Source organism: Gracilinanus agilis, chromosome 2, assembly GCF_016433145.1.
Source record: "Gracilinanus agilis isolate LMUSP501 chromosome 2, AgileGrace, whole genome shotgun sequence".
NCBI lineage: Eukaryota > Metazoa > Chordata > Mammalia > Didelphimorphia > Didelphidae > Gracilinanus > Gracilinanus agilis.
Window position 1 is genome coordinate 218,795,481 of NC_058131.1, and position 13,812 is coordinate 218,809,292.

The window sequence follows — 13,812 nt, forward strand, 5'->3', positions numbered from 1 at the left end:
TAACTTGGTGATTTTTCTGACACTCTAGCATTTCCTTTTTTGTTTTCATTTTTAGTAAACTGATAGTTTTGAACATTTATCTGTGCACAAGTTTAGCAATTTACTAACAAAGCTTAAGAATCATTATATTTCATCTCTGAAGTGCTTCTACATAGTTTATAGTATAATTCTTTTTTATAGGCTGTTATAGTTTTAGAAAATGAGATTTTTCTTTACATCATATCTGAATTCCAATAAAGTATGTTTTTGATCTTAAAAAATTATTTTATGTTTGAGGGAAGAAAAAAATGTAATCCTCAGGTATACTCAAGAATTTTGTAAGAGAACATTTTATTTACTTTCCTAAAGAATAGATAATTCTCTTAAGTTTGCTGGCTTTTGAGGAAAAAAATTCCTTGGCCTTATTAGAGCAATTTTTTCTTAGAAAAACAATTTACACTTTGCATACCTGAAGTCTTTTAAAGTTACTGTAAACCCTTTCTTAACTAGTATTCATATGAGGTCTGCTAGTGTGCCCTACTTGGCTCATATTGAGTATTATAATTATTTTCAATAACATTTTAATTACTTCTAAACCCAGAGTATTCATATGAACACCTATTTTGCTAAGGTTACAAAAACAAATCTTAAAGTTAGTAAAATAAGATGCAAAATTGTTCTTAATGAATATTCAGAAAATTATATTTCTAAGAATGACTATTCTTTAGCATGATGCCTTTGACCAGCCAGCTTTAAATATTTCTTAATTGCAGTTTGTTTTCATAAAATTTTTTCCAGTTCAGGCTTTACTAGAATTTACATCTGTGTGCTGTATGGTGGGAGATAACTTCTTATTAGGAGTTAAAGTTTATTCTTACTAGTTTTACTAACTGTATTTTAATAATAAAAAGTTAATTTTAAAGTTAGATACAGATCTAAATACTGAGGAAGCCCAAGCTTTCTTGATAGGTGTCTGAAAAAATATCAGGCCTCTGATAGATATAACCTAAGGAAGATGAAATTTAAAAATCAGAGGAGAAAATGTTGAAATATTTACTCTTGATTTAATTAAACCTAAGGAAATGTTAAACTGATTAATAATTTGTGAATACACATGTGTGCACACCTCCTTTTCCTCCACCTAAAGTAATTCCTGTCTCTCTTCCTACAGAGAAGTTCAAAAAAACCATGTATATTAAAAATATACTAAAAGGCTCTAAGCATTTGGTATATAATTATATGCTTAGGTTTTCTATTTGCTGAATATTTAGAGAGTTCTATATATTTTTTGTATTTTGGGAGCAGGATGGGGAGAGGGTAAAGGAAGATGAGAGTGAAACTCCTGATGGTGCCCTTGAACTTCTAATCAGTTTTCTTTATCAGCAGATTTGCTACTCTGCCTGGATGCATATCAAAAATGATTAGGATACTCCTGTTGCCTCCTATTTTCCCCTTTCTTGTGATACTGATCCTAACTAATTGTCTTCTCTATCATTTTTATCACCCCTCAACTCTTAATGAGTACACTGCCTGGCTCAGTCTTCCTTTATACTGCCATTCCTTCCCTCCTTCTAGGAGACTTCTACTTGCCTGTAGATACTTTCTTAAATGCCCTAACTTCTTCTCTGTTCCTCAGTGTACTCAACCCCCCTAAACTATTCATTCAGTCTGCTTCAATTAGCTACACACAGGAATTTTCATATTCTTATTCTTGCCATAATCTTTAGGGGTCTACACATTTTAGATTTTTTTTTTTTTTACTTTTTTACCATGCTCCCAATAAACTTATCATTGGGAAATCTCATCAACTTGCAAGATCTAATTAGCCTTGATATTTACACCTCATCTGTACCCTCCACCCTTCTGTTTGGAAGGTAGAGCCATGAACTCTTCAATCTCATTTAAGGAGGGATGATAGATATATCTCCTTAGATATCTCATTTTCTACATGACTGCACTCATTTTGGAAGTTTTTTTTCCAATTACCTACTTCTATAAATTACCTCCTTTCTTGTGGGTTATATTCCTTATTAGATTATAAGCTCCTTGAGAGCAGGGGCTACCTTTCTGTTTCATATTTGTATCTCTAACATTAAACTAGGAATTGTGCCAATGCCTGGCATATAGTAGGCATGTAATAAATTTTTACTGTATATTTGAGAAATGTGAATTCCCATTATTTGATCATAATCTTTTATCTTTCTTTATACTTCATTCTATCTAGACCTATTCTTTGTGGCACAGTGACTTCTACCCCCTCCACCCTTTAGTGCTATTCTTCACTTTTATCATTGCTCTATCTGTAGTAATCTTTCATCCTAGTCTTGAACCCTTGAAGAATCAATTTTACTTTATACTATTTTCTGTCTTTTTTTAATTAAAAAAATTCTTCTTTTCTTGAATCAAACCCCAACTTTGAATTACTCTCACTATTCACTTCCTCCTTCTAAATGGAACTCCTACTAAATGGAACTGGAGGAAATCACAAAACTATGGTGATGGGTATGCCACAAATATTTTATAGTCTTACGTGAGCCATCACTATAGCCTCTACTCTTTACCAATTTATTAACATTCCACAGCATTTGTTTCAAGCCATTTTCTTTCCTCAAACCATCCTTATCTCACATCCATTTGACATCATCCTCTTTATATTTTCTTTCATTCTAATTTCTGATGATGCCCTTATGCTTACTAGGGCCAACCCTTTTACATGCATTTATTCCATTTTCTCCATCAGGAGTCCTTACCATTATTCCATAAATCCAGGAAACATTTATTAAGTGCCTACTATGTGTTGGGCACTGCAGTAAGTGCTAGAGATACAAATAAGAAAAAAAAAAACAATCCTCATCCTCAAGGAGCTTATACTTTAATGGAGGAAGACAAGACACAAAAGGAAACTGAAAATCAAGAGTGTAAGGGGTACTCAAGGACTACTAGGGATACGTGCCTGGTGTTCTATAGAGTGGAAATGAAGCAGAACTGCTGATAGAAAGTAGAAAGATACCTGGAAAGTTGTTTTTTTTTTCTTTTCCCCATCTTGTCTCTCCCTAACTACTGGCTCTTTCCCTGCTATAGCCAACATGCCCAAGTCTACCCACATCCCTAATACCCTCACTAGATCTTACCATGTCTGCTAGTCAAGTTGACAAGCACATATTAATATATTAAGCCTTTACTATGTGCCAGGTACTGAGCTAAACACTTGAGATACAAATAGAAGCAAAATGAGATAAAGTTCCTGCCTTTTATCTTACATTTTGATGATGGAAGATATTACATAAAAGGAAGCTGAAAAGTGAGATGGGGTGAAGAGAGAAAAGAAGTTCCCACATTTGGGGCATAGTAGAGAAAGCAATCATGGAAAGTCAGGAATAAGGACCAAAGAAGAATGAGGTAATGACCCTTGCTGGTCTGGAGACCTTTTCTTAAAATAGAAGTTCTGGAAGAAAATGACTAAGAATAAGAGACCAGAGGCATAGAGAAATCTTACAGAAAGAGAAGGCTAGTGAGCATGGTGGTGATGTCTTTCTTTCCCTTCTTATCTAAATTTCCTGAAAAAATCATCTACAATTGGTGCTTTCACTTCTTTGCCTCTTAAATCTTTGAAGCAATTTGACTTCTGATCTCATCATCCTTCTAAAACTGCTCTTTCTAAAGTTACAAAATTAATGGTCTTTTCTCCCTTCTCATCCTTCACTCTGTATAGCATTTGACATTTTTGTCTTCCTTATGGATACTATCTCCTCTCAGAGTTTTTATGATTCTCTCATCCCCACTCCCCATTCTCAACCCACCCACCACCCATCCCCTCACCCCCGCCATTTCCTCTTCCATCCTAATCTTGACCCCTTGGAGAATGAGTTCAACTCTACACTATCTTTTTTTTTTAATCTTTTTATTTTTCTTTTCTTTCACTTGGTAGTCTTATCAGATTCTCTGGGTTCATTTGTTTTATCTCTGAACAGATGATTTTCAGACCTGTTAATCCAGGCCTAGTCTCTCTTGACTTTCTAGTTCTGTATCATCAAATGTCTGTTGGGCATTTTGAGCTAGATGTCCCATAGGCATATGAAACTTAACATGTGAGTTATGTTTTCATATCTCATCTTTACCCTTAAACTCACCCCTCTCCCAAACTTTCCTATTACTGTCCAAGGTACCTTTATCCTCTTAGGACAACATGTTTACAACTGGTGTCTTCAACTGCTCATGCTTACTCCAGCTTCCTTCCATGGTAATTCCAATCATTTGCCAAATACTTTGAGTTCTTTCTTTATATTTCCTCATCTGTTCTCTCTTTAGCACATACCCTATTCCAGGTTCTCATCACCTCTATTCTAGCTTATTATAATAGCTTCCTAATTGGATTCCCTCTCTCCAGTTTTACCCCTTCTTACACCCATCCTCCGCAATGTTGTCAAAGCAACTTTCCTAAAGTACAAATCTGACCATCCACACACTTTATGGTCTAGCCATAATAACTTGCTTGCTGTTTTTCACACATATTTAGCTATCTCCCATGCCTGAAATGTTCTTCCTCCATACTACTTAGATGCTGTGATTCCTATTTACCTCCTTTAAGACTCAGCTCAAATGCTACCTTATCCATCAGTCCTTTCTCAGTCCCCATAGTTACTGTCTTCCTTTCTAAATCTACCTGGCTTCTATTCTGTATATATCTTTTGTGTGCCTCTATTTCTCTTCCATTAGATTATACCCTAATTGAGGACAGGGAGCACTTTTACTACTTCTTTGTATTCCCAATGTTTAGTATAGTGGCTGGCACATAATAAGTATATAAGTGTTCATTGATTGATATACTTGATCATATTCTCTCTGTGTGTGTATGTGTGTGTCTCTGTCTTTCTCTCTGTCTCTTTTTACTGACTTGTCTTTTTTCCTTTGTCTGGATGTCATGATTTCTAAAATCCTATCGTGTTAATAATAAATTCTAAATAAAAACAAATCACAATATATTTAACACTTTGTCTCATGGTGGGGAATAATGTTTTCCAAATAACTAAAGTTTAACATTTAAAAAATCTTTTGAAGATATACCACACATTTATTTACCTTTTTAAACATAGCATACGCGATATAATTTAGCCCCCAAAAGTAGCTTGATGTAGTGAAAAAGGAACATGGAGTTTGAATAAGAAGATTTAAGCTCAAGTTCTGACTTTTCCATTTACTAGTTTTGTGATATTTGACAAGTCATTGATTGTATGAAGAGATTGGACTAGATTATTTAATAGGGTCTTGAAAGTTCTTAACATTCTGCAATTCTACTATGTGCTTTACTGAACCAGTAATACTTTAGTTATTGTTGAGATATGCAGATCTGTTGAGTTTTCCACTAAAACTGCTTTGCTTTGGAGTTTTGTTTTTTATAGGCTTCTTCTTTTTACCTTTGTCCTTGCTGCAAACTGACATATTTTACTGCTTTTAGTGTATCTACTTCTAGTTATCCTTGACCCTCAACTTCATTTGTTGCTTATAAGCTTATGTGATTGTGTCTGAAATGGGAATTAGGACCCTCTGAAGAATGGCCTGAGATTGCTGGCTAATTGACTTTTCTATAAGATTTTACTATGTGCTCAGCAAACAAATTAGACTCTCTAAGTGACCCTCTGCATACAGAAGGCTAGAGCTTTGTATTTTTTTTGTTGTAAAGATTTTGTATGTAAAAGAGCCCTTCTTAGTTGTTAACCAATTTATTTGAATAAGTCAGTACTCTTTTTCATGAATTGTTCTGATGTCTGATGTTTACAGGTTCATTTATGTAGTTCCCATTTATTACTCCGGCGGGCAGCAGTTGCATGTCTTCGGCAACTTGCACAGCGAGAAGCTGCTGAAGTATGTGAATATGCTATGAGCCTTGCAAAAAATGCAGGAGACAAAGAAAACAGTGGCATAAGTAAGTGGGCCTTGCATTTCATATTCCTTTCCATTGAAGTGTATGTATTTATGAAATGATATGCATAGTATTTTTATTAAGAAATAGAATTTTAACATAAAAATATAATTAGACTTTTCCCACTTTGACATGTAAACATATATGAACATTAATATTTTAATACAAACATCTCTAGAAATCCATTGTGTTCTTTATTTTGTTTTCAGTGTTGAAGCTTTTAGTAGTGAATGAGATGACTTAAAGCCAAAAGTATGAGAGACAATCAGTTGGAGATGATTAAAATAATTTCCAAGGATCAATGAGGGGACAATTGAGGTTAAATAACATGTATTTCCTGTGGAATCTGTTGGCTCAGTTTTTTAGTTTTCTTTATTGATATTCCACATCCTAGAAACTAAAGCAGAGAAAATGGATAAGAGTTTACTAAGAATTGAAGGTAGGCAAAGTTCATATGGCAGGAAACAAAGAAATATAGAATCATAGCTTAAAATATAGTTTAAAAGGTTTTTGTTGGGGTCCAGACTTAGTAACAAGACAAGTGAAGATAGAAGGGAAATGTTGAGTCTGAAGAATAAGGTTGAAGGATTGAGAAACTGAAGATAGCAGAGAACATAAGGTTCAGTAGGAGTGAGGAAGAAGGGTACATGAAAGGATCAAGTTCTAAATTTTAGTGTTTAAGATCTTGGATTCTGGCATTCTGAATGATGGTGAGATTCAGTCTGTTCTGCTTATGGGTGACTGGACTATAGTAGATATAAGTATTAATTGAGCTGAGAAATTATGAGATTTGTGTATTGGAATGGTAGTATAGATGTCAAAAGATGAGTGTATGGAGTAGAAAGAAATATTGATATTATTTTCTTTGATATTTAAATGATCTTGTAGTTATGTACTGTTATGATTAAAAATGATGAGGGCCGAGATCAAAAGGGAGAATAGTATTTTAATAAAAGCCATGCTGATAGAGATAAACTGACCACGCGCCTGTAAGAAAAACCTATTCCAACCTCACTTCAGCCATTTACCTTCCTCTCTCCTCGAGCTCAGGTAACTCAAGAAGAAGTTCCAAGTCACTACCCCCTACTTAAAATAGTCCCTCACCTTTAATATGTCATCCAAAACAGGAAACCCATGAAACCCGTTGGACCATGGGAAATGTAGTTTTAAGGACCCCCACAGGTCCACAGAAGTTTGTCAAACACTATATTGAGGTTCAATCCTTCCAAATAGAACCCCAGATGATTTTAACTAACACATTGCCCCCCTGTGATTCTTTGGGAGACAAATCTCCCCAATGGATCAGGAAAATATAATCAAATTAGAGTTTACAATAATTTAGAGATAAAAGGGAGAAAGAACAAAACCAATGTTCGGTACATTGACAAAAAACCATTAAGGGGACAGTCCCCCTTTCTGGCATAAACTGTCCATTCAAAATAAATGCATCCAACCCCATAGTTCAGATCAACTGCGCCCCAAAGTTCAAATTCGATCTTCATGATCCAGTGAAGGCTCTGCAGGCATCTTTTGGTGCCTCCACCAAACAGGTTCATCGTCTGGATTCTGGGGAGATGGCAAAATCCTTATCCTGAAATTACTTTCAAAGAATTTAAACTTTAAATTATAGATTACAGAACATACATTTTCTTCTGAGAATTAACATTACCCCCCTGAGTTTACTTCTACAGGAGTAAAAATTGACTTGCAATATAGATTATAGTTCAGACATTATGATTATAAAAACTTAACACACATCCCCCTGAGGAAAATATTTAACTAACACATTATCCCCTGAAAAAGTCAGCTAAGGATGCATGGCTAAGTGAGTCACGGGGGTGCATGAAATCAATTGGCAAAAGAAATAATTCAAAAAAAAAGAATAAAATTCAAAAAAAAAAAAAAGAGAAAAAATTAACTTGTGAACGAAATGTAAAATGTGCAAAAAATGTAGGGGAAATAAACAGGCCTTTGATTCAAGGCCTAATGAAAGCGATTTAAGCAGTATGCTATAACCCATTTAGGGCCAGGAGTACAGAAAAATTGCCATTTACTCTATATATATAGAGGAATAGGGAAATGCCTTTCTTTGATCCGATTTTTCCCTGCACCTTCTCAGGGAATGAGCCATTAAATGATAGCCAATCTTAGGTGCTTCCTTAGGAACTTAAGCCGAGGGGACCCACGTCCTCTAAAGTTTTAGAAAAGACTGGGACTCCAGGACTCAAACCCCAATTTTCAAGCCCTTCAAGTATTGGCATAGAACTCCTGCAATTCATGCAGATTCTCAGTTAAGTCTCTGACCATGTGCCTTTTTCTTGGAATCAGAGAGGCATTTAATCACAGTCCCATATTCTCAGGCTCAGACTCAGGTATTTGCATTGAGCTTATTTTGCTGTAGAATCAAAAAAAAGAATAAATAATGATTATATATGTACTTCCAGTACAAGATGAGAAAAAGGAAAAATAAATTGCTCTATAAAAAAAATGTTTTAAAAATCAAAAATATATATACAGCTTAGAACTAGAAGGGTTTTGGTACCCCAAAATGAGATTTTCTGTGAGAGAAAGTGGGTTTTGCAAAATAGCAGATTCACAATGCACATTCAAATAAATAGAGTACCATATTTCTAATAACACATTTTAAAACAATAAACAATGATGTTCAAAAAATCATATACTTGTTACAACTTTTAAACCTTGGCTAAGGGTTTCTCAACAAATTCTGTTACTGCTTCCATATAAAAACCTGATATTAAAAAAAACCTTCTGGTCTAAATTATCCTCAAGGATTCTAGACCCTTCTGATAAAAGAGGCTAAAACATAGACTAATATATATATAAAAATATAAGACAACAATTCTTCACATTAAAATATATAAAGCTTATCCTTTAAGACAACAATTCTTTAAAATAAATACATAAAAACCTTATCATTTTTACAGAAGGGTACTAAGCATCTAAAGTAAATTTTTAAAAGACCTCTCATAAAATTACAATTTAAATCTCAAGGCAGGCACCAAACTCTCCAAAGTTGAACAAAATTAAGGCAATTTATAACTTTTAAAATGTGTAACTTTCAAATGGTATAAGAACATAGCATTGTTGTTGATTACAGTAAAAATGAAACCTGAAATAAATTAGGAAATATAATATGAGTATCAGATAACCAGCTGGTCAAAACCTCTTACCAGTTCTAATATTTTTTTTTCATTATTTGGGAGTTACAATAAAATCATAAACAGAATTAATCTAGCAGCCACAAACTACATTAACTTAAAATGATTCAGTGCAACAGGAAAATCAACGAAATAAGCAAGATTAATTTACAAAACTAATTAGCAAAATACAGTAAGATACAGTCTCTTTAAAACAGAAATAAAACTCATTCAGTCCTGAGGTTTAAAAGTTCACCCCTTGTTCAATTTAAGGTTCTTTTGATTGAGTCCTGCTGAGTTTAAGGAGTTTTTTTATAATCAGTCTTTGCTCTCAGTTCAAAGTTCTGAGCAGGTATGGGGGTGAATAGGCCATGCGGCCCGATTAAGGATAAACGCTAGGTCCACTTGGTGTTGGGTCATGGGCTCAGGGCTAGAGAAAAAGCTTAGGTCAGTTTTGTAGAAAATACCCACGTGGAGAGCTTGTGGGGGGTGCCTAAATTAGGTCTTTAGAGAAACACGTGGAAGGCTAGAATGCAGGCCATTATCAAGAGGGGGGGAGGGCAATACCAAATGTTTAGCAGCAGCCGAAGAAGTTTCCGAAGATCTTGGCAAGTCAGGACTGGGTGGCAGTGAAAGCAGCAGCCGGGGGTCATCGCTGTTGGGGCTCAGGGTTGTAGTGGAAGGTCAGCACTAGCATCAGCGAAGCAGGATTGAAGAAGAGGCATTGGGACGCTTGCAGGCTTGCGGCACAGTAGGAATGGAGATCAGGTCAGGAGTCAGGATATCAGCGGCAGAGACATACTGGCTGGGCTCTGGCATTTTAGTTTTAAAGCCAAAAGCCAGAATCAGCTGGCCTGACCTCCCAAGGTGGTTTGGGCTGGACTGGCTGGCTGAGTCCCACCTGAGGCAAAAGCACGGCAAGGAAAGCCACTGTCCTTTTTAAAAAAAGTGCTCAAAAGAGCTGAGCCAGGCCAAAAAGAAAGCATGGCTATCATTAGGCTATCTGGAAGATTGAGAGTTCGAATTTCGACCTTCTGGTTCGCCAAACTGTTATTATTAAAAATGATGAGGGCCGAGATCAAAAGGGAGAATAGTATTTTAATAAAAGCCATGCTGATAGAGATAAACTGACCACTCGCCTGTAAGAAATCTATTCCAACCTCACCTCAGCCATTTACCTTCCTCTCTCCTCGAGCTCAGGTAACTCAAGAGGAAGTTCCAAGTCACTACCCCCTACTTAAAATAGTCCCTCACCTTTAATACGTCATCCAAAACAGGAAACCCATGAAACCCGTTGGACCACAGGAAATGTAGTTTTAAGGACCCCCACAGGTCCACAGAAGTTTGTCAAACACTATATTGAGGTTCAATCCTTCCAAATAGAACCCCAGGTGATTTTAACTAACATAGTACTCAAAGGTGATAATTTATTAATAGTTATTAGCAAATAATATTTCCTTTATATTCTGTCCAAGTTTTGTGAGAATAGTTGGCTTCATCAAAAACAAGTCTTCTAGGGAGCAGCTAGGTGGCTAGATCTGGAGTCCAAATGTAGGACTTGGGTTCAAATGTAGCCTCAGCCACTTCCCATCTGTCTTCCCCTGAGAAAGTCATTTAACCCTATTTGTCTAGCCCTTGCCCTTTTATCTTAGGGTTCTTAAGTAAGTTTTTAAAAAAACACAACTGGGGCAGCTGGATGGCTCAGTGGATTGAGAGCCAGGCCTAGAGACAGGAGTTCCTAAGTTCAAATCTGGCCTCAGACACTTCCTAGCTGTGTGACCCTGAGCAAGTCACTTAACCCCCATTGCCTAGCCCTGTAACAAGTAAAATTAATATAGAAGGATATATATAAAAGATATTAGGGTTAATAACTAAATAAACACAACTAAGTCTTCTAATTTCATTTTCTTTTTTTGACAGAGTTACTAGACTAGTAGATTGGGAAAATGTTATAGATATAATTTGTCGAAATTTCAGCAAAAAAATGGACAAAACCACTAGTGCAATAGTGAAGAGTTTCTTATGGAAAGGTTGGATACTTGGTGACCCTCTAGTTATTTTGACAGAAAAGGTACACTTGAGATTAGTTAATTCCCAAGGACTTGTCATTAATGAGTTATTGTTATAGAGGGTCCTAGACATTTGTATTTGTTCCTGTGATTGATACCAAATGACCTGGATAGAGACATAGGCCAAATGCCTGTCAAATTTACAGGTGATAAAAAAATCCAAAAAAATCTCCACAGGTTAAAAGATAGAATTTAATTTAATATGATGCAATTTAATAGAGATAAAGAGAAAATTTTTCACAGGTTAAAAATGTCAACTTTACAAGAACAAGCTGGGGGAGACATAGCTAGAAAACAATTCATCTGAAAGATTGAAATTGGAATGAACTGTAAACCCAGTGAGTTAACAATGTAATTATAGTAGTTCCTCTCTCAAATGCCTCTGCAAAAGGCTAGGTAATGCAGTTTTTGACTATATCAAGAGAGGCTACTAATCAAGAACTGGGAGTTTATGGTCTTGCTACACTCTATTCTAGTAAGACCATATTCTATCCTTGATGTCTTATTTTAAAAAGGACATTCATTGATAAGTTAGGACATGGGTTAAGGCAGTTAGGACACTGAATGGCTTTGAGATCATGCTATATTATGATCAGCTGATGTTTAGGGTGTTTAGCTTGCAGAAAAGAAGACAGAGAAATAAAGTATATCCTCAGATATTTGAGGAGCTGTCATGTGGAAGAAGGAAGAGACATACCTGTTTGGCCCTAGAGGAGAAATTGGAAGTAATGAGTACAAGCTGCAAAATAATATTTAGTCCTTTCGTAAGAAAACATTTCCAACTGTTCCATTTTAAATTATATAAAAATAGAAAGGAGTGCCTGGGAGTCAGTGGGTTCCCTTTTCTTGAATGTGTTGTAGAGAGGATCTTTGTTTGGGTGTGCTTTAGAATAGATGTTTTCTAAGGTCCCTTTCAAGGCTGAGAGATTTTGATTCAGGTAAGAGAAAAAGAAAGTGTAGGTTATTGATTTTTAAAATTTTTAAGACTGGGTTTCGGGTTAAGATGGCGGCAGAGTAAGAAGCAGCTCTTAACCTCTCCTGACCGAAACACACAAAACTCCTCAAGGGGACATAAAAACAAGTCCAGACAAACGGAGGAACCCCACAACAGGGCACAGTGTGGAAGGTACGTGGAATCGAGGCATTTCCGTGCTATAAAGGGGTGAAACAGCTCTCACTAAATCGCAGGCTGAGCAACCGCCCCACCCCCACCCCCTCCACACACAACATCTATAGCTCTGAAGCCAGCTAAAAAGAAATAGAGCAAGTTTGGGGCACCCATCGAGTCATTGGCAGCTCCGGGGCCTGTTCCTGAGAGCAGCAAGATTTAGGACCCCAATAAGCCAAAGAACGCACGCGAAATCTGAGCGTGGGAGCAGAGAGTGGACGCCGTGCGCAGAGCGCGGGCTGAGAGCACAGGCACGGGCGGAGGCGTGGGTGGAGGCAGACACAGCCAAGAACTAAAGCTCTGAAAACCTGAGTGGGGAACCAGTGCAGACGGGTATACGACTGTGGAAGCAGCGCCCTGAGACTTGTAAAGGAACTTCCTGCAGAGGATCAAGCAAGGGGATCCACCAGGGGGCTTGACCTTGGAAAAAACCAGAACTCAGACCTCAGGAGCCAATAGACCGCGGACAGACACTGAGCGAGAGGATAAAGCTGAGAAGCTGCTGGGCTAATGATGGCTACCCAGTCTCAGGAAGCTCAGAAGAGAAAAAATAACAACAAGAAAAAGAAGCCTTTAACACTCGACAACTTTTACACAGAGAAAATCCAGACAACCGAACAAACAGAGGAGGAGAACAAACAAGCATCCGGACCCTCCTCAAATAAGGAAAACTCCTCACAAGCTATGGAAGAGTTCAAAACTGAGATTTTGAGGAAAATGGAAGAGATCTGGCAAGAAAATAACTGTTTAAAAGGTAGAATCTTGCAATTGAACACCAGAAATGACCAGATTGAAAAGGAATACCAGAAGATTATGGCCGAAAACCAGAAGATTATGGCCGAAAACCGAAAGATAATAGCCGAAAATCAGTCCCTAAAGGCTAGAATTGAGCAAGTAGAAGCTAATGATCTCTAAAGACAACAAGAACAAATAAAACAAAGTCAAAAGACTGAAAAAATAGAAGGAAACATGAAATATCTCAATGAGAGAGTGACAGACCAAGAAAACCGGTCTAGAAGAGACAATTTGAGAATAATTGGTCTTCCAGAAAAACCAGAAATTAATAGAAACCTGGACTCCGTACTAAAAGAAATTATTCAGCAAAATTGCCCTGAAGTCCTACAAGAGGGCAACATAGACATTGAAAGGATCCATAGAACACCCACTACATTCGATCAAGAAAGGAAAACACCAAGAAATATCATTGCAAAATTCAAGAGTTTCCAAGCAAAAGAAAAAATCTTACAAGAAGCCAGAAAGAAACAATTCAAATATCAAGGAGCACCAATCAGGATCACACAGGATCTGGCAGCCTCAACGCTAAAAGACCGCAAGGCGTGGAATACAATATTCAGAAAGGCAAGAGAGCTGGGCCTGCAACCACGGATCAACTACCCATCAAAACTGACTATATATTTCCAGGGGAAAGTATGGGCATTCAACAAAATTGAAGAATTCCAGGTATTTGCACAGAAAAGACCAGGGCTAAATGGAAAGTTTGATATCCAACCACAAAAA

At 36.6% G+C, this 13,812-nt stretch overlaps 1 protein-coding gene across 1 annotated transcript in view; it reads left to right on the plus strand.

The window, feature by feature from the left end:
- HEATR5B (HEAT repeat containing 5B) overlaps positions 1–13,812 on the plus strand; it is a 141,201-nt gene that overhangs the window by 67,819 nt on the left and 59,570 nt on the right. Inside the window, exon 22 of the mRNA XM_044659584.1 lies at positions 5,758–5,902. Within this exon, the coding sequence (XP_044515519.1) occupies positions 5,758–5,902 (145 nt within the window). The remainder of the gene's footprint in view (positions 1–5,757; positions 5,903–13,812) is intronic.